At 45.5% G+C, this 21,900-nt stretch overlaps 1 protein-coding gene across 1 annotated transcript in view; it reads right to left on the bottom strand.

Annotated features, from left to right (window-relative positions):
- C2H14orf132 (chromosome 2 C14orf132 homolog) overlaps nucleotides 1–15,966 on the bottom strand; it is a 56,176-nt gene extending 40,210 nt beyond the window's left edge. Inside the window, exon 1 of the mRNA XM_030883455.2 lies at nucleotides 15,726–15,966. Within this exon, the coding sequence (XP_030739315.1) occupies nucleotides 15,726–15,752 (27 nt within the window). The 5' untranslated portion in view covers nucleotides 15,753–15,966. The remainder of the gene's footprint in view (nucleotides 1–15,725) is intronic.
- Between the last annotated feature and the right edge of the window lie 5,934 nt (nucleotides 15,967–21,900).

Below are 21,900 nucleotides of genomic sequence, written 5' to 3'. Positions count from 1 at the left end.
ATGGAAAAAGATATTCCATGCAAATGGAGACCAAAAGAAAGCTGGAGTAGCAATCCTCATATCAGACAAAATAGACTTTAAAATAAAGACTATTAGAAGAGACAAAGAAGGACACTACATAATGATCAAGGGATCGATCCAAGAAGAATTAACAATTGTAAATATTTATGCACCCAACATAGGAGCACCTCAATACATAAGGCAAATACTGACAGCCATAAAAGGGGAAATCGACAGTAACACACTCAGAGTAGGGAACTTTAACACCCCACTTTCACCAATGGACAGGTCATCCAAAATGAAAATAAATAAGGAAACACAAGCTTTAAATGATACATTAAACAAGATGGACTTAACTGATATTTATAGGACACACCATCCAAAAACAACAGAATACACATTTTTCGCAAGTGCTCATGGAACATTCTCCAGGATAGATCATATCTTGGGTCACAAATCAAGTCTTGGAAAATTTAAGAAAATTGAAATTGTATCAAGTATCTTTTCGGACCTCAACGCTATGAGACTAGATATCAATTACAGGAAAAGATCTGTAAAAAATACAAACACATGGAGGCTAAACAATACACTACTTAATAACGAAGTGATCACTGAAGAAATCAAAGAGGAAATTTAAAAATACCTAGAAACAAATGACAATGGAGACACGACGACCCAAAACCTATGGCATGCAGCAAAAGCAGTTCTAAGAGGGAAGTTTATAGCAATACAAGCCCACCTTAAGAAACAGGAAACATCTCGAATAAACAACCTAACCTTGCACCTAAAGCAATTAGAGAAAGAAGAACAAAAAAACCCCAAAGTTAGCAGAAGGAAAGAAATCATAAAAATCCGATCAGAAATAAATGAAAAAGAAATGAAGGATACGATAGCAAAGATCAATAAAACTAAAAGCTGGTTCTTTGAGAAGATAAACAAAATTGATAAACCATTAGCCAGACTCATCAAAAAAAAAGGGAGGAGACTCAAATCAATAGAATTAGAAATGAAAAAGGAGAAGTAAGAACTGACACTGCAGAAATACAAAAGATCCTGAGAGATTACTACAAGCAACTCTATGCCAATAAAATGGACAACCTGGAAGAAATGGACAAATAATTAGAAATGCACAACCTGCCAAGACTGAATCAGGAAGAAACAGAAAATATGAACAGACCCATCACAAGCACTGAAATTGAAACTGTGATTAAAAATCTTCCAACAAACAAAATCCCAGGACCAGATGGCTTCACAGGCAAATTCTATCAAACATTTAGAGAAGAGCTAACACCTATCCTTCTCAAACTCTTCCAAAATATAGCAGAGGGAGGAACACTCCCAAATTCATTCTACGAGGCCACCATCACCTTGATACCAAAACCAGACAAGGCTGTCACAAAGAAAGAAAACTACAGGCCAATATCACTGATGAACATAGATGCAAAAATCGTCAACAAAATACTAGCAAACAGAATCCAACAGCACATTAAACGGATCATACATCATGATCAAGTGGGTTTTATTTCAGGAATGCAAGGATTCTTCAATATAGGCAAATCAATCAATGTGATAAACCATATTAACAAATTGAAGGAAAAAAACCATATGATCATCTCAATAGATGCAGAGAAAGGTTTTGACAAAATTCAACACCCATTTATGATAAAAACCCTGCAGAAAGTAGGCATAGAGGTAACTTTCCTCAACATAATAAAGGCCGTATATGACAAACCCACAGCCAACATCATCCTCAATGGTGAAAAACTGAAAGCATTTCCACTAAGATCAGGAACAAGACAAGGTTGCCCACTCTCACCACTCTTATTCAACATAGTTTTGGAAGTTTTACCCACAGCAATCAGAGAAGAAAAGGAAATAAAAGGAATCCAAATTGGAAAAGAGGAAGTAAAGCTGTCACTGTTTGCAGATGACATGATACTATACATAGAGAATCCTAAAGATGTTACCAGAAAACTACTAGAGCTAATCAATGAATTTGGTAAAGTTGCAGGATACAAAATTAATGCACAGAAATCTCTGGCATTCCTATACACTAATGATGAAAAATCTGAAAGTGAAATCAAGAAAACACTCCCATTTACCATTGCAACAAAAAGAATAAAATATCTAGGAATAAACCTACCTAAGGAGACAAAAGACTGTATGCAGAAAATTATAAGACACTGATGAAAGAAATTAAAGATGATACAAAGGGATGGAGAGATATACTACGTTCTTGGACTGGAAGAATCAACATTGTGAAAATGACTCTACTACCCAAAGCAATCTACAGATTCAATGTGATCCCTATCAAACTACCACTGGCATTTTTCACAGAACTGGAACAAAAAATTTCACAATTGGTATGGAAACACAAAAGACCCCGAATAGCCAAAGCAATCTTGAGAACGAGAAACAGAGCTGGAGGAATCAGGCTCCCTGACTTCAGACTATACTACAAAGCTACAGTAATCAAGACAGTATGGTACTGGCACAAAAACAGAAAGATAGATCACTGGAACAGGAAAGAAAGCCCAGAGATAAACCCACGCACATATGGTCACCTTATCTTTGATAAAGGAGGCAGGAATGTACAGTGGAGAAAGGACAGCCTCTTCAATAAGTGGTGCTGGGAAAGCTGGACAGGTATATGTAAAAGTATGAGATTAGATCACTCCCTAACACCATACACAAAAATAAGCTCAAAATGGATTAAAGACCTAAATGTAAGGCCAGAAACTATCAAACTCTTAGAGGAAAACACAGGCAGAACACTCTATGACATAAATCACAGCAAGATCCTTTTTGACCCACCTCCTAGAGAAATGGAAATAAAAACAAAAATAAACAAATGGGACCTAATGAAACTTCAAAGCTTTTGTACAGCAAAGGAAACCATAAGCAAGACCAAAAGACAACCCTCAGAATGGGAGAAAATATTTGCAAATGAAGCAACTGACAAAGGATTAATTTCCAAAATTTACAAACAGCTCATGCAGCTCAATAACAAAAAGCAAACCCAATCCAAAAATGGGCAGAAGACCTTAATAGACACTTCTCCAAAGAAGATATACAGACTGCCAACACACACACGAAAGAATGCTCAAAATCATTAATCATTAGAGAAATGCAAATCAAAACTACAATGAGGGATCACCTCACACCAGTCAGAATGGCCATCATAAAAAAATCTAGAAACAATAAACGCTGGAGAGGGTGTGGAGAAAAGGGAACACTCTTGCACTGCTGGTGGGAATGTGAATTGGTACAGCCACTATGGAGAACAGTATGGAGGTTCCTTAAAAAACTACAAATAGAACTACCATATGACCCAGCAATCCCACTACTGGGCATATACCCTGAGAAAACCATAATTCAAAAAGAGTCATGTACCAAAATGTTCATTGCAGCTCTATTTACAATAGCCCGAAGATGGAAACAACCTAAGTGCCCATCTTCAGATGAATAGATAAAGAAGATGTGGCACATATATACAATGGAATATTACTCAGCCATAAAAAGAAACGAAATTGAGCAATTTGTAATGAGGTGGATAGACCTAGAGTCTGTCATACAGAGTGAAGTAAGTCAGAAAGAGAAAGACAAATACCGTATGCTAACACATATATATATGGAATCTAAGAAAAAAAAATGTCATGAAGAACCTAGGGGGTTAAGACAGGAATAAAGACACAGACCTACTAGAGAACAGACTTGAGGATATGGGGAGGGGGAAGGGTGAGCTGTGACAAAGCGAGAGAGAGACATGGGCATATATACACTACCAAATGTAAAATAGATAGCTAGTGGGAAGCAGCCGCATAGCACAGGGAGATCAGCTCAGTGCTTTGTGACCACCTAGAGGGGTGGGATAGGGAGGGTGGGAGGGAGGGAGACGCAAGAGGGAAGAGATATGGGAACATATGTATATGTATAGCTGATTCACTTTGTTATAAAGCAGAAACTAACACACCATTGTAAAGCGTTTATACTCCAATAAAGATGTTAAAAAAATAAAAATAAATAAAAATAAAAATTATCAGGCATGCAAAGCAGCAGGAAAATATGATTCATGAGGAGAAAAAGCAATCAATCAAAACCAGCCCAGAGCTGATGCACATTTAGAATTAGTATATGAGGACTTTTGAACAGTTAACTGTATTCCATATATTAAAAAGCTAGAGGAGGGGTTTCCCTGGTGGCGCAGTGGTTGAGAGTCCACCTGCCGATGCAGGGGACACGGGTTCGTGCCCCAGTCCGGGAGGATCCCACATGCCATGGAGCGGCTGGGCCCGTGAGCCATGGCAGCTGGGCCTGCGCGTCCGGAGCCTGTGCTCCGCAACGGGAGAGGCCACAACAATGAGAGGCCCGCGTACCGAAAAAAAAAAAAAGCTAGAGGAAACATTGAACATGTTAAGAAGAAGACTGAAAGTATAAGAAAGACCCAAATTAAACTTCTGATATGAAAACTACAATGTCTGAGGTCGAAAATATACTGGATAGGATTAGCAGAGATTAGACATTCAAAAAAATATTGCTGAGCTTGAAGATATGTAAATAATAATTATCCAAAATGAAACACAAACAGAAAAAAAAAGCCTCAAAAAAATGAACAAGCATCAGGAAGCAGTGAGACAATGTCAGGCAGCCTGATATACGTGCTAGAATCTCCAAAGGAGCGGAGAGAGACAGGGGAAGAGAGAATCTGTAAAGAAATAATGGAAAACTCATAGAACTCAACAATAAAAAATAATCTAATTAAAAATGGCCAGAGGACCCGATAGGCATTTTTCCAAAGAAGATATTCAAATGGCCAAGAGGTACATGAAAAGGGGCTCAACATCACAAGTCATCAGGGAAAAATACAAATCAGAACCACAGTGAGATATCACCTCATGCCTGTTAGAATGGCTACTATCAAAAAGACAGAGATAACAAGTGTTGGAGAAGATGTGGAGAAAAAGGATCCCTTGTGCATTGTTGATGGGAATGTAAATTGGTGTAGCCAATATGGAAAACCGTATGGGGGTTCAAAAATTAAATTAAATAATTAAAAACAGAACTACCGTATGATCCAGCAATTCCACTTCTGGGTATGTATCTGAAGGAAATGAAATCACTGTCCTGAAGAGACATCCACACACACAGTACAATAACCAGGACACTGAAACAAACTAAGTGTCTATTAACAGATGAATACTTAAGGAAAATGTGGTATATTAATATCTACATACATGTATATGTGTATATATGTGTATATATAAAATTCAGTCATGAAAAAGAAGGAAATCTTGTCATATGAGACATACTGGATGGATCTGGAGGGCATAATGCTAGGTGAAATAAGTCAGAGAAAGAAACTCTCACTTATACGTGGAATCTAAAAAAAATAAACTCATAGGAACAGACCAGATTGGTGTTTTCCAGAGGCAGGAGGTGGGGAACTGGGTGAAAGTAGTCAATTTTTTTTTTTTTTTTTTTTTGCGGTACGCGGGCCTCTCACTGTTGTGGCCTCTCCTGCTGCGGAGCACAGGCTCCAGACGCACAGGCTCAGCGGCCATGGCTCACGGGCCCAGCCGCTCTGTAGCAAGTGGGATCTTCCCAGACCGGGGCACGAACCTGTGTCCCCTGCATCGGCAGGTGGACTCTCAACCACTGCGCCACCAGGGAAGCCCAGTAGTCAATCTTATAACCTCCAGTTATAAGATAAATAAGTTCTGGGGATATAATGTACAGCATGGTGATTATAGCTAAATACCGTATTGTATATATGAAAGTTGCTCAGACAGTACATCTTAAAAGTTCTCATCCCAATAAAAAAAGAATTGTAACTATGTGAGGTGACAGACGTCAACTAAACTTATTGTGGTAATTTTTTTGCAGTATATACATGTATGAAATTACTGTGTTGTACACCTTACACTTATACAATGTTATATGTCAACTATATCTCAATAAAACAGGAGGGGGGAGAAAGAATGGCAGAGAATTTTCCAAATGTGATGAAAAGTATAAACCCACAGATACAGGATGCTCCCAAACCCTAAGGACAAGAAGCAGGAAGAAAACTACACTAAGGTACATTATAATCTAAGCGCTCAAAAATCAATAAGGAAAAAACTGTAAACACAGCCAAAGGAGAAAAAAGACACATTATGTTCAAACGAACAAGATAAGGACAGCAGCAGATTTCTCAGTAGAAACAAGGGAAGCAGGAAGATGGCTGAATAATATCTTTAAAGTATTGAAAAACAGTCAATCTAGAATTCTATGCCAAGTAAAAAATAAACATTCAAAAATGAAAGCCAAAAAAAATAAAGACTTTTTTCCTCAGACATACAAAAACTGAAAGAATTCATCACCAGCACTTCTGAACTACTAGAAATGTTAAAGTCCTTTAGACAGAAAGAAAATGATAACACACAGAAATATGGACCTACACAAAGGAATAAAGAGCACTGGAAATAGTGTCCATATGGGAAAATATTTAAGTTCTTCCCTTACTATTTAAATCTCTTTAAAAATTAATTAACTTCTAACAAAAATGATAACAATACAATGTGAGGTTTAAAACACACATAGAAGTGAAATGTGCAACAATAATGGCAAAAAAGTTTAGAGGGGAGAAATAGAAGTGTATTGTTATAAGGTTCTTACACTGAATGTGAAGCGGCATAATATCACTTGTAGATAGGCTGTGCTAAGCTAAAGATATACACTCTAAATCTTGAAGCAACCACTAAAATAACAAAACTATTATAGCCAATAAGCCAAGAGAGGAGACAACATGAGATAATAAAAAATTCTCAATGAATCCAAAAGAAGGCAGAAAAAGAAGAAAAGGGGAACAAAGAACAGGTGGGACCAATAGGAAACAAACAGTGAGACAGTAAATTTAAACGCAACTATAGAAAAACACATTAAACGTAAATGGTTTAAACACTCCTGTCAGAAGGCAGAGATTGTAAAATTGGATTTAAAAAATAAGCTGAAGAGGCACAGAGATCTGGGTTTGAATCCAAGCCTGTGTGCCCTGGGGCAAGTGACTTTGCCTCTCTAAGCCTCAGTTTTTTCATCTATAAAATGGATCTTGGGCTTCCCTGGTGGCGCAGTGGTTGAGAGTCCACCTGCCGATGCAGGGGACACGGGTTCGTGCCCCGGTCCAGGAGGATCCCACATGCCGCAGAGCGGCTGTGCCCGTGAGCCATGGCCGCTGAGCCTGTGCTCTGCAATGGGAGAGGCCACAGCAGTGAGAGGCCCACATGCCGCAAAAAAAAAAAAAAAAAAATTGGATCTTAAAATTGCCTATTCCATGGGGGTGTCATAGGATTTAGAAGTGAGATTCTATGTATTATTCAATCCAGGGCCTGCCTGTTACCTCCTAAACGTTTGATAAAAGGCAGCTATGATGGGAAGGTACAAGGACATCTTGAGGGGACAGAACCGGGAGGGAGTAAACAGAGATGGGCTTCCATCATCTCAGAGTAGAGAAGCTGGGGTTTGGATCCCCAAAGTTGGGCTGAGTTCACAGCAGGTGCTCCACAAACACTCAAGTGTTCAATTGCAGATTTGTAATCCACTTCCAGATGACCTGGTTCTCTTAGCTCTGTGAGATATAATTGTTTCAAGTCAGATGGAATGTCTTGACCCTTAAAACACTATCTAGAAATTTGGTCTACAAAATGTACCACAGATTTTCACTTCGTCTTTAACGTCTCATTACACCCCTGCAAAAATGTAGCACTATATGCTCTCCCGAGGCAGGTCTAATTAGAATGATAAAATATTTACATCTCTAAAATCGGAATTCAAAGTTCAAGACAAGCCCTCTGGTTGAAAACATATGAGATAATAGACAATTTGTATTTTAATAATTCTTGCTTAAAGAAAAAGGAGCAGTAGCTGGCTGGGGAACACATTCTCTAAGTAGCAGATTGCCAGAGTCCCTAGAATTCTCTTTCTCTGGGAAACGCTGTGTTCCTCTGGGGAGGGAAAACTGCTGCTGGTTTCTTGCAAATCTTTGGGAATGCTCCCACTGGCCCCTGAGAATAGCTACGACCATTTCAAGAGATAACAGAATCGCCTCTTCAACTTAACCAGAAGTCGTTTGTGGTTTTCCCCCCCTCCATGAAAAATGATTAAAATGCAAATTAACCGTGAGACTGCCAAGGCCCAGGGGGAGGGAGGGTGGGAGAAGGAGGCCTAGCAGTGGATGTTATCAGCATCTCAGCTATGATTAGACCATGCATCTTATCTTCCAGAAAGACCCACTCAGTGGGACATAATGTTCCAGGTGTGACTGTGTCCTCCCAGCAGCAAGGCCAAGGTTCTAAGAGCTGGGCTGAGGGGGGAAAGTCAGGGGAGGGCCCTGCTCCTCAAACCACGAAGCCTCCTCAGATCTCCCCCCAGCAGGTAGTGATCCCCCTTCCCACGGCTCCTCACTCCATCCCGTGTCCCACAGCTCTTCTTCCCTCCATAACTCAAGGAACCTACTGTCTTTCTAGTTAGTACCTACTAGGCTGAACTATATGAAATTGTCATTTTGTAGGTCAAAATGGTCAAGCATCAGCAACTTCATATGGTTCAGTCTAGTAGTTACGGTGTAGCTCCTTAGTAATAATTTACTTCTCTCCTGGGCCTGGAAATTTTTTACAAGGTTTTGTCAAGCTCCACACACATCTGTCTAGTCTAGAGATACTTATCGCAATGGCAGTTCCAGGATGAATCCAGTCCACATACCTATTCTGTTTGGACCAGGCGCAGCCTGTCTCCAAAGATGTTTGCCATTCACCCTTCCCTCCCCCTTGGACATGCATGCTGTTTCCTGCATCAAGAGGTAGAATCTGGTTCCCTTGTCCTTAGATCTGGGCTGGCCTTCAGATTTCCTTGACCAAACAAATGTGGAGTTAGTGACATTCTGGGACTTCCCAGTCTGGTTCATAAGAAGCTTCGCAGTGTCCACCTAGGAACGCTGATTCGAGAGGGGAGGCAGTGCTACACAAGAAGTTCGATGACCCTGATACCACCATGCTGGAAGGAGGCCCCACTTGCCTAAAGAAACACTTGCAGGATGAAAGACCAAGTGGAGAGAAGGGTCAGGCTGCACAGAGGTGTCAGACACGTGTGTGAAGCTGTGAGACTCCAGCCCCGAGGCCCCAGCTGATGCCATCAGGGCAGGAACAAACTGCCTAGCCCACTTCTTCCTAAATTCTCATCCCACAAAAGAAATGATTGCTACCACGGTGTAACTGAAATGGTAAGCAGTAAGTAATTATTAAAACAGCCCACATCGTGGTTGGTCAGTTAGTTAAAAATTTTTAATTAGTTGTCAACATTTGAAAATCCAGACTGCTTATAAGCATCGGAGATTTCAGTTTTCTTAAAAACCCACAAGCACCCGCAGCCCCGGGCCTGTGAGTTTGTACAGCATGGGCAAGTCGCTGGAGCTCAGTGCCGCTGTCTGTGCCCCCTCCAGGCCACAGCCCTGCTCTCCGGGTCACCGCAGCCCCCCACCCCACCCTGCTCCACTCCATGAGGCCACCTGCCTGGCCCTGGTCCCTCCGGCTTCATCTCTGCTCCCTCCCACATGCCCCTCGGCCCAACCAGATGGTCACTTGCAACCTTCATTCCCAGTAAGAGACACTATTCAAGCCCCTTCCATTTCAAGCCATTTCATGTCATTCCCCCCACCTGGAGTGTCCTCCTTCATCTACATAACAGCTATGCATCCTTCAAACTCAGCTCAATTCAAACCTCCTCCGGAAGCCTTCCCCCGGTCTCCAGAGCTGGGTGAGGTGCCTCTTCTGCCGTACCAGGGCGCCTTTGTTTACCTCCACCCTGTCACATATCACACGGCAGGGCCTGTGACCCTCTGCCCCCCAGCGCTCCACGTAGGGAGGGCCTAGCACACAGGAAATGATTGTTGAATGGCTAGATGAACAGTTCCACGAGGTAGGCCATTTGTCCCCATTTCACAGATGATGAAACTGAGGCTTAGAGAAGTGATCTCTCCACTGCCTCTCAAAGACCAGTGGCCACCAACACAAGAACCAAGATCCTCATTCTTCAGGGATCTTCAGACCTAATAAAGGTTGAGCTGTTGTCTCCCCAAAAGATATACTGAAGTCCTAATCCCCAGTACCTGTGAATGTGTCCTTATTTGAAAATAAGATCTCTGCAGATGTCATCAAAAGAAGATGAGGTCAGTAGGGTGGGCCCTAATCCGATATGACTGGTGTCCTGATAGGAAGAGAAGAACAGACAAGCTACGGAACACCAATGATTGCAGCCCACACCCATGAGGCCGAGGGAGTCGCAGGCTTATCCTCCCCAGAGCCTTCAGAGAGACCACAGCCCTGTCGACTTTGGACTTGGAGCCTCCAGAACTGGGAGAGATTACATTTCTGCTGTTTTAAGTCACCCAGTTTTTGGTAATTTGTTACAGCAGCCGTAGGAAATGAAGAGAGATTTCTTTAAAAACTTGTTTCAAAATGTACGTAAACATGCTACTTTGCGTACCTCGGGGGCTCAACGATTCCCTGAAGCTGGTCCATGGAAGGATCCCGGGGCCTCCCACCGTCCCCCAGCACCTGGACTGCTCTGGGAGGTGGTACGATGATGGGAAGGATGCTCCTGTGTCCGCCCCACTCATGGCTCCCCAGCCTGTGAGCCGAACCACCTGGGCTCTCCATTCTCTCCCTGTCTGTACCATGACAGTAATATAGGCACCCGTTCCAACTCTAGGTTTCCCACCTGTGCCAGGTGTGGTCTGGAGGAAGGGAGAACCTCAATCTTTTCTTTTTTTTTTAATTTATTTTATCGATGTGTATAGTTGATTTACGATGTTGCGTAGTTTCTGGTGTACAGCAAAGTGATTCAGTTATACACACACACACACACACACACACACACACACATATTTTGTCACATTCTTTTCCATTATGGTTTATCACAATATATTGAATATAGTTCCCTGCGTTATGTAGTAGGACCTCATTGTTTAGCCATTCCATATTATATATTATAGTTTGCATCTGCTAATCCCAAACAAGAACCTCAACTTTGGAGCAAGCTCCCAGGTTACATTACTTTGGGCCTGAATATTTTAATTTGCTGAATTGATATTGGAGTGACTTCCAGGGACGACATGACTTTTTATGACCTAAAAGGGACCAAGGACTTGCTCCATCCAAAGATGGGGGAGGGGAACAGCCCCACAATGCGGGTTTGGGGTCCGGGCCTCAACCTTGATCGCACACTGGAATCAATTAGGGGATGAAAAGAAAACACTGATGCTGGCTCCCAGCTCCAGACTCAGATGGGAGTGTCTGGGGCAGGACCTGGGCAGCAAGACCCTTAAAAGCTCCCAGGTGATTGTAGTGGCAGCAACATTTGGGAACTACTGGGTTTAAACTAGTCACTGTAAGGACAATGCAAGACAAAAATAAGAGCGAGCTCTTATGTCATAGGCATGCTTGTTCTACAGGGAGTTACAACCTAGAAACGTGGAAACGGGCTCCTTGTCCCTCTAGTTCATTCCGTGCGCTGGCCCAGCACACAGTAGGTCTCTTAAATGTTCATTCCCTTCCCGAGGTCTCAGGGTCTCTGAATTTCACACATGATGCTGGGTTTCCGCCAGAGCAAGAGCTCCAAGGGTCCCAGGTGGAAGCTGCAGGCTTCTTACAAACCAATCTCACATTGTTAAGCTAATCTCACAATGTCACTCACACTGCATTGTCTTGGTCAGAAAAATCACTAAGGCCAGCTCACATTAAGGGGAGGGGAATCAGATCTTAAACTCCCTCACAGGGGGCCAACATGTACCTCCAGGAGGTAGGGAAGGAACAGACGGGGCCGTCTTTGGAGACAGGCTACCCCACCGACAACAAAGGGATTTGAGGATCAGTCTTCAACATCTGCGATTCTCCCCTCCCCTCCAGCTCCTAGGGGGTCTGGGCAGCCTTGCCCTCCTGGCCATCTCTGGCCATAGGGAAATGCATGCCCCTGTTTACTATTCAACCCTCCAGAATCTCCAGGGACTCAGGGACTGTGTAGAGTGGGGCTGGGGTGTTTCCAGGGTGGGGGAAAGAGAGGCTGAGTGCCTCCAGGGCTCAGGGTCGAGCTGAGTCTTTACATCCTCAGCGACCACAGCCTCTTCTAAGCCCAAACCCACAGCCCGGTGTACCCGCACCAGGGAGGGCACATCTGCATAAGAGGATTTGTTGGATAACTGATGTCCACTCTGTACATCCAAGAAGAGTGTCTTTTTTTTTTTTTTTTTTTGCGGTACGCAGGCCTCTCACTGTTGTGGCCTCTCACTGTTGTGGCCTCTCCCGTTGCAGAGCACAGGCTCCGGACGCGCAGGCTCAGGGGCCATGGCTCACGGGAGCAGCCGCTCCGCGGCATGTGGGATCTTCCCGGACCGGGGCACGAACCCGTGTCCCCTGCATCGGCAGGCGGACTCTCAACCACTGCGCCACCAGGGAAGCCCAAGAGTGTCTTTCTGAGGCTTAGTTTTTGAGTGGGAAATCTCTCTAAAATGGCATATATCCTCCAGGTCTTTTTAAGCCATGAAGAGGTCATATTTCACAGCTTGGATTTTGGAGCCACAAGAATATGGTTTCTTTTACTCCATCAGTGAATCAAACAGGTGTGCACTTCCGACTCCATCCATCCCTCCAGCTGTGGCCTCTACGGGCGGCTGGGGTTTTCCCAGGGCACTGCTTCAATTATAAGCTATTCCTGCTCAGTCACCTACAGTGGCTCCCACTGTCTACTGATTAAATGTGAACTTCTCATCCTGGGCAGTTAGCACCTTCTACAACCTGGCCCTGGCCTCTGTCTCCCAGTTCTACTGTGCTCCCTACCCTCCAGTTTCCTGAAGGATTCTGTAAATATATTCTGGGCTTTCCTACCTCCATGCCTCTCTGATTATTTTTTATTTTTTTGGCCGCTCTGCGTGGCTTTCGGGATCTTAGCTCGCCAACCGGGAATTGAACCCGGGGCCATAGCAGTGAAAGCGCCAAGTCCCAACCACTGGACCGCCAGGGAAGTTCCATACCTCTCTGCTTAGAATGCCCTTATTCCCAGGTCCGCCAGGGGAAATCTGCCTCTAGTTCCCATCCATCAGAACTCCCAGCCTCGAGTACCGACGAACAGGTGTTTGGCGCAGGGGCATGTGACACCTCAAACTCACTATCTTTTCCGGTTAATGGCTTTTCCTGCACATACATCTTGTCTTACCCTCATCCAATCATCTAACAGATGCTTGTGGAGGGCCTATTTTATACCAGGCATTTTGGTCGCCCTTTCAAGGAATGGCCTGGTCCATCATTTCTCCACTACTCTCCAAGCATCCAGAAAGAAAATCTACATCCCATTCAACTTTGTCCCCCAGCATCCCTGTCCCAGTGCCTGACACAGAGCTTGGCACAAGGCAGGCACTCAACATTAGCTGAACAAGTGGACGGAGGCCTTCACATGTCTCTATCAAACTGCCCTCTGCTGACGTGTGGGGATATTGACTTGGTCACGTGCAGCAGTCACTGTACACCCACAGCATATCCTGCGCGCTCACCATGCCAAGCACTGCTAAGTGCTACAGACGAAGTAAGAGTTCCCACCCTCGTGGGGATAAGAGGGACAGAGAAACACCAGAATGAAATCCATTCGATCACAACGCACCACGAGGAGAGCACTTCCTGGGGGGAGGAGGAGAGATGAGTCATCTTTAAATATGTCCTTCCTGTCCCTTATTTTGTGTCTTTCTCAGGGGGAAGCGATAAGGTGGAAACCCAGCAGCTTTGCAGATCCTCAGACCCAGATTTGAAACCCATTTTCCTCCTTGCTAATGGTGTGTCCTGGGCAAATCGTTTCATTTCGCTGAAGTTTGGTATCCTGATCTGTAATATGGGGATAACAGTGCCAATGTCACAGACGTGTAAGGATTCACTGTAATCAGGTGTGTAAGAGCCCGCGTCTGGCACATAGCAGATGCTCAGCAAAACGTCAGCATCTCTCCCCGTTTGGTGATGCTTCACGTTTCTGTCCCTGCAGCTAACCCAGGACTGAGTGTGTAATCAATGCCCAAACATCTGTCCACAGTAATAAACTGACCACATTAAACTTGAATTGTAAAAAAAAAAGAAAAAAAAAAACCCAGAACTCCACCTCTGCGCAGGCTCTGCCTATATAGATATGCTGAAAAGCCCTATGTTTATTTTGTCAAGTTACCATAGCAACTCCTGATGCTCCAGCCAGCCCCAGGATTAGCAGTTATCAATTTATCTTGTAACCATGGAAATGTCAGCTGTTTGGTGGGATCCAGAGCTGGGAGGCAGAGGTAGATATCGTGTGAGCTCTTCTCCCCTCTAGAAATAAATCCGGTGAAGCCTCCTCCGTCCACGCAGTTAACAGTCAGCACTATCTAAAATGATGTCCATATGACAATATTTATAAACATGGGTTTAGGAACAGGAGACAGAAAATTAGGCCAAAAAAAGACCAGCATGGCTCATGGGAGCAATTAGCATGATGGAAAACCTGTTAAGAGACTGCCAAGAGCTGGAATCTGGGTTCCCTTGAGCCAACCTGGGGATTCTGCACCCATTCGTGCTTGCGTTGGGAGCTCGCTGTCCCTACTGCCTAGATTTTGCTGTTACTTTTTAAACAGATTTCCACCATGGTGAAGTTTGGGGGAAAAGGAAAGTGTGCCCTGAAACTCCATTCCCTGGAAAAGTAAACAGCAACCAGTGGAGCCCCTGCCACATGCCCAGGGGACAGAGGGAACCTGGGGGGCCTTCCTACCACTGGGCTCCCAACATAACCAACTCGATAGAAGGTGCAAGGTCTGAATTTGGTACTTGGGGATTTACTCTCCTAGCCCAAATGCGGTGGCCCTTCCCTGGAGCCAGACTGTAACTCCAAAAGGCCACAGACAGCTCCAGCTCCGGAAAGCAGGCGTTTGCCTTTGTTCTGGCTCCAGAGTTAAGGCACCAAACATAAAGATCGCTCCACGCTCAGAGCTTCCGGGGATTCCCCTGGAGAAAAAAATCCAAGCGATGAGAGGTCATCTGTTTTGTCTGCCACTGGGAAACTGTTTTGTGTCGAGAGAAGAGTTATGGTCGCGCCGGGCACTGATGGCTACAGAGTCAGCACAAAGCAGAAAAAGGAGAAAACGAATGCTGTGCTCTGGCGCTTGGCTGGTCACAGAGCGGGTCTCGCCGCCTTCCTCGGGCTACAGAGTCTGGTCTCCACCAAACGGGAGAAAATTGAGGTGGGAGGCGTCCGAGGTCAGCAGCAAGTGACAGATTACCCGGCGCCTCGGGAAGATACAGAATGGGGAAGAGCGAGGCTGCCTGCCCACCCGGGTACGCACGGATCTGGGCTGCCCCGCCTTGGAGAGCTGCGAGGCAACGGAGGGAGGACAGCAGGTGGGGGATGGGCAGGGACGGGACCCCTGCCGAGGCCCCTCGCACAGGTCGATCCGGGGAACACTGGGCGCACAGCCTGCCCCGCCCCCGGGAGTCATGCTCGCGGCCCCAGACGCGCGCACCCAGTGGGGATGCCAGCTCCGGACAAAGGACCCGCGCTCGGATCGCCGGCGGGCGCCACCGCCCGGCCTGAACCCTCCCGGTGCGCTCAGCCCCGGCGGGGAGGGCGAGACCGTGGCCCCGAACCTGCCCAAACTTGGCGGCCCGGGGCGCGCGTGGAAGGAGCCCCATTACCTGTGCGGCCATAAAAGACAGATCCATGGTGTCGCTGCTGCCGCCGGCGCTCGAGTTCTCCCTGCTGCTGCTGCTGGTCCAGCCGCCCGCACAGCTGGCCGGGAGAAGGCCACGCAGCGCGCAGGCCTCCCCGAAACCCCACGGCGGCGACGCCGACCTCGGCAACCGGGTGGAGGCGGCAGGTCCCGAGCCCGCGCGGCGCCTTCAGCTCCCTCTGCGCTCCCTGGGTGGAGGGCTTGGAGCCTGGGGGCGGGGCGGGGCGGGGCGGGGCGGGGCTCGGGGGTAGGGAGGGGGCAAGACGCCCCTTCACGTGACCACTCCCTGCCCCACCCCCGAGGGCGGGGCTCGGTAGAACCCCGGACGGCTCACCGTCGCTTACCTCCGCGTGCTGGAGGGAGGAGCAGAAGCACGAGGTCGCTTATCTGGTCGGTGCAAGAAGCAGCCCAGAACCCAAGTCCAGTGCTGTTGGCGTCCTGCCCCGTGCTGTTGAGCCCAGTTCCCTAGGGGGCCAGCGGTGCTTTCGTGGGGCTGGCTTGCCAGGGTCAGGGTTAACAGGCTTTTTGTACCGACACTGCGCCCAGAGTCCGGTGTCCTCGGGGCTCTCGAACTGGGCAGAAGAAGGTTTAAATCCTAGCTCTGCTCTTGCGGCTTGGGCAAGGTAGTGGCTCTCTGAGCCTGGGTTTTGTCATCTGTAAAATGAAGAAAACAGAACCAGAGAATTTAATGAGATCATGAATCTGGTACACAGTGTCTTCAATAAGTGAGAGCTCTAACATGGCTAATAACATAACAGACTAAATTGTGAATGGTGCCTTCTAGAATTGCACAGTGCACAACTTGCACAACTGATACCTTATGGCCCTGTTTCAATCTCTCCCTACCTCCAGCAAGTATCCCAAACGTGCGGCTGCAATAGCTAAAATGCGGACAATGGCAGAGATGCCGGAAGGAGCCTATTCCCATGTGTGCATGTATGTGTGTGACACCCCAGACCTGGTGACTGGCCCACAGGAGAGCAGGTGGGAGCTTTGTCCATCTTGAAGGGCTCACTGGTAGGGACTGGGTTGTGCGTTACCTGTGCAGCCTTAAAGGACAGATCCATATATGTCCCTACTGCTGCCTGTGCTCGAAACCTCGCTGCCGCTGCTCGCCCAGCAGCCTGCACAGCTGACGGGGAGAAGGCCATGCAGCGAGCAGGCGTCCCCGAACCCCACTGTGGTGGCAGCACTGACCTCAGCAAATGGGACCAGTGCCTTACTGACAATGTTTGTGTCCCCTCAAAATTCATATGTTGAAACCAGTCTGATAGTATTTGGAGGTGAGACCTTGGAGAAGTAATTAGGTCACTAGGTCATGAGGGTGGAGCTCTGGTAAGGGGATTAATGCCCTTTTAAGAAGAGACACCAGAGCAGAAGTTCATTTTAATTGAGTCAAAGTTTATTAATATTTAACTATACACTTAGCCCTTGTTGAAGAAATCCTTTCTCAACTTGAGACCATGGAGATAGTCTCCTGTAGTTTTTAATTTTTGTTTTATTTTTTCATATTTCAGCCCTTTTCTTACTGATTATTTTTTTGGTACGGGTTAAGGAAGAAATTTCATCTTTTCCATATTAATAATCCATTATCCCATCCCTTTTATTGACCAGTCCAGCCCTTTTTGTTTGGCGTTGATTAGCAGCACCAAATTTGTCAAGTTTCAATCTAGGTGTGGGCCTGTTGATGGGTTGTCTATTCTAGTCCATTGATTGTTCCTCTGTTTCTGCAGTAATGCTATTCTGACTTAGTTACCATGGTGGTTAACTTTATCTGTCAAGTTGACTGGGCCACAGGATGCCCAGATAGCTGGTTAAACATTATTCTGTATCAAACTGGGGAGAAATTACATCTTTACTATGTTGAGTCTTCCAATCCAGTATGTTCAGAGACATACTGAAGACAATACGTTCCTCCATTTATTTAGATCTTTTTCGATTTTTTTTTTTTTTAATCAGTGTTGTGTAGTTTACAGCATACAAGGCCTGGACATGTTTGTTAAATGCTCACCTAAACATTTCTTTCTTTTCTTTTCCTTTTTTTTTAGTGACTATAAATTTTTAGGTATTACACTTTAATTTTGATGTCCATGTGTTCATTACTAGTGTATAAAAATATCATTGATTTTGTATGTTTGTCTTGCATTCTATGACCTAGAACTTATTAGTTCTTGGAATTTTTTGGTAGATTCCTCGGGATTTTCTATGTGGGAAATCATGTCATCTGCAAAGAGGGACCATTTTATTTATTCCTTTCTGATCTGGTTTTTCATTACATCCTTGCTTTGCTTTACATCCTCGCTTTGCAGTGACCAGACGTCTAGGTTCAGTAAGAGCGCTGAGAGCAGGCATGCATGTTTTCATGTTCCCACATGGACCCTGGGAGGCAGGGAGGGCAATGATGAAGGTGGGGAGAGCAGCACGTGGTGGTACCAGCTGAACAGCAGGGCTCACAGTCCTGTACCCTCACTGCTTCCTGATGACGGTGTTCTCGGATCGGGTGGCTCTTCTCTGCAGAAGAGCAGAGAAGAAGATGCTCTGCAGACAAGGTTTGTGCAGTTACCAGCCTGTAGACCTGGCCTTCCGCAGGGGAATCCAGACCTCTCCCAGAACTCGGCTCTGAAGAAAAAGAGAGACGGGACCAATGCAAACTGTCTGATGGCTTGTTTTGTTTTTATGTTTTAAACCCAAACGTCCCCAAGCGACACCTTGTAGTCAAAACCTATATAACGCTGTGTGTCCTTGGATGAGTCTCTTCTGCTCTCTGAGCCCCAGTTCCCTCATCTCTAAATAAAGGGGACCCAGCCAATCTTTTTTTTTCCTTTGGCTGTGTTGAGTCTTCGTTGCTGCATGCAGGCTTTCTCTAGTTGTGGTGAGTGGGGGCCACTTTTTGTTGTGGTGTGCAGGCTTCACATTACAGTGGCTTCTCTTGTTGTGGAGCACCGGCTGTAGGTGCGAGGGCTTCAGTAGTTGTAGCACACAAGCTCAGTAGTTGTGGCTCACAGGCTCAGTAGTTGTGGCGCACGGGCTTAGTTGCTCTGTAGCATATGGGATCTTCCCGGACCAGAGATCGCACCCACGTCCCCTGCATTGGCAGGCGGATTCTTAACCACTTCACCACCAGGGAAATCCCGACCCGCCAATCTTGAGTCCATTTTTTTTTTATAAGTATGTGACTTTATTTATTTTGACTGTGCTGGGTCTTAGTTGCGGCACACAGGATCTTCGTTGCTGCATTGCCGCGTGCGAGATCATTGCAGTGTGTGGAACCTTTAGCTGCGGCACGTGAGCTCTTAGTTTTGGCATTCAGAATCTAGTTCCCTGACCAGGGATCGAACCCGGGCCCCTTCATTGGGAGCGGAGTCTTAACTGCTGGACCACCAGGGAAGTCCCCTGAGTCCATTTTTTAACACCCACCATGTCCTGCAGGTGGACAGAACTATTTAGTCATCACGTCCTGAAGAAAGAAAACATTCTTACATTACCGCACTCAGCGTGACAAGGAGACCAGAGGACTGGTTGTCAGCTAAAGCCTGAACTGAGGTATTTTTAAGTCACTCTGTGGATGCATAATTTACATAAATGTACCCATTTTACATATACAGGTTGATGAGTCTTGATACACATGGACACCTGTGTAACCAAAACTATAATCAAGGTATAGAACACTCCACTCACCCATAAATGTTCTCTTTTATCACTTTGCAGTCAACCCCCAGCCCCCAGCCTCAGGCAAACAATGATCACGTTTCCGCGACTACAGGTTACATTCGTGTTTTCTAGATTTTTCTATAGATGGAATCATACAGATTGTACTTTTTTCTTTGTCCAGCTTCCTTCAGCATGATAGTTTTGAGAATCATCCATATTGTTGCATGTGTCTGTAGTTCCATTTTTATTGCTGAAAAGCATTGATGTCTGGATGTACCCCAGTGTGTGTATCCATTCTCCAGCTGATGGGCACTCGGCTGTTTCTAAGTTTTGGGCTGTTATGGATAAAGCGCCTGTGAACATTTGTGTACAGGTCTCTGTATAGACGTTTTGTTTTCATTTTCTTGGGTAAAAACCTAAGAGTGGAACTGCTTAGTTGTCTGTTTATAATAAACTGCAGACTGTTTTATAAAGTGTTTGCACATTTTTCCTTTCCAACAGCAGTGTTTGAGAATTCCAGTTGCTTCATATTCTCACCAGTCCTTGGTAGTTTCATCGGTTTTAATTTAAGCCGTTCGAGCGGCTACAAAGTGGTACTTTTTTACGGTTTAAACTTGCACTTCCCCGATGAATGTTGATGCTGAACCTCTCTTTTACTTGCTCATTACTGGCCATTGGTATATTTTCTTTTGTGAAGGGCCTATTCCAATCTTTCTCCATTTAAAGAGAATTGGATCAATTGTCTTCTTATTACTGAGTTGTAAGAGTTCCTTGTGTGTTTGGGGCACAAGTCCTATGTCAGATATAGGTAGTGCACCTATTTTCTCTCAGTCTGTGGTTTGTTAAATTTTCTTAATGATGTTTTTCAAAGCAAAGTTCCTAGTTTTGATAAAATCTACTTGATCTTTCTTTTCTTTTATGGTTCTTGCTTTTTGTGTCCTATTTAAGAGATCTTTGCCCATCTCAAGGTCATGAAGATTTTCTCTGTTTTTCTTTCCCCCAAAGTTTTATAGTTATAGCTTCTGTGTTTAGGTCTGTGATCTATTTTTGTTTTTATATATGATGTGAAATAAAGGTTGAGCTTCTTTTTTTTTCTTTCCCAAATGAATTTTCAATTGTGCCAGCACCACTGACTCTCCCTTCTCCATTGAATTACCCCAGACCAGGACTAGATTTAAGAAGACACAAAATTTAAGATGGCATGTTCTCTCAGCTGCCAGCTTTGCACTTGTGTCACCTTGAGAGTGCCTCCTTAAATTTTAATTCCTAGGCACCTTGCTGGCCTCACCCACTGACTAAGTACTTCACAGGCAGATCTGCATGTTAGAAATATCACTCTATAGCTCTCCCTGGGCGACCGCATCCCGGCATGTAATGATCCAGTGAGGACACCCAGACTTCTGTCCTGAGCTCCAGACAGGCCTGTCCAACTGTCTATTCAGCAACTTCTCCTGGGTGGCTAATGGCATCTCGAATTGAACCTAGCCAGCGCTGAGCCATGATTTCCACCCTGCTGCATCACAAGCAGATAGTGGCTCTACCCAGGTCCTCCATGTACAGTTCTGCATGTTGCACACTGCACAGGGGTGCCTGGCGGGGAGTCAGGTGGGGTTAAAATCCAGCCATGCTCCTCTTGTGGAATCCTGTACGTGAGTTAAAGGTCGTGTATGTCCAGAGTAAGGTGTGCCTTTGCTAATTCTCCCAAAGGCCTCCCAGTAGACCCAGGAGTCGTCCTTCAGTCCTCTCTCCCTTACACCCCACTCTCAGCTCACTAACCCGCTCGTTCACTATGCTCTGGCCACACAGGCTTTTTTTTCTGTCTCAGCACCACACCCAGTACTTTTCCCTGCAGGGACGTAGACTTCGCTATTCCTTCAGCTTGGAACTCTTTTACTCCAGATCTTTCTTTTGATGGTTCAGGTTTCACTTCAAAAACCACCTCCTCTAGGAAGCTGTTCCGACCTTAAGTAACCCATCCTTAAAATATAAACAGCTTATTTTATTTTTCAGTAGCATCTTTCCCTTTTTGAATGCATTTACTTGTTAGGAGAGGCAATCTGCCATGCGCTCTGAGTGTCCTTGGCCTCAGGCCACCTGCATGCTCTCGCTCCTGGCAGCTTGGTGTGGGGACAGGGCAAGGGAATGCGTCTTTGCACTGCAAACTTAGAGGATTCGGGTTCCAGGGACAGTCTCCAGACTGCTGTCCTGCTAAGTATTGGATGCATAATTCACGTGCGCAGAGAACTTGGGATCCTGTGAAGAGGAACATTCCGTTCCCTAAAAGGCTCTCAGCCTGTAGGCTACAGCAGGGGGGACCTGACCCTCTCATTTCACCTCATCTGGGACCCAGATGGAGAGGGCAGGGGACCACTGAGACCCTGGAGCAGATGCCCTCTCTTCCTGGGAGCGCTTTAAAAAGGGTTTAAGAATTCATGAGCGGGCTTCCCTGGTGGCACAGTGGTTGAGAGTCCGCCTGCCGATGCAGGGGC

Source organism: Globicephala melas, chromosome 2 (assembly GCF_963455315.2).
Source record: "Globicephala melas chromosome 2, mGloMel1.2, whole genome shotgun sequence".
Taxonomy (NCBI): Eukaryota; Metazoa; Chordata; class Mammalia; order Artiodactyla; family Delphinidae; genus Globicephala; species Globicephala melas.
Note: the sequence above shows the minus strand (reverse complement) of the source record. Positions and strands in the feature narration are given on the sequence as shown.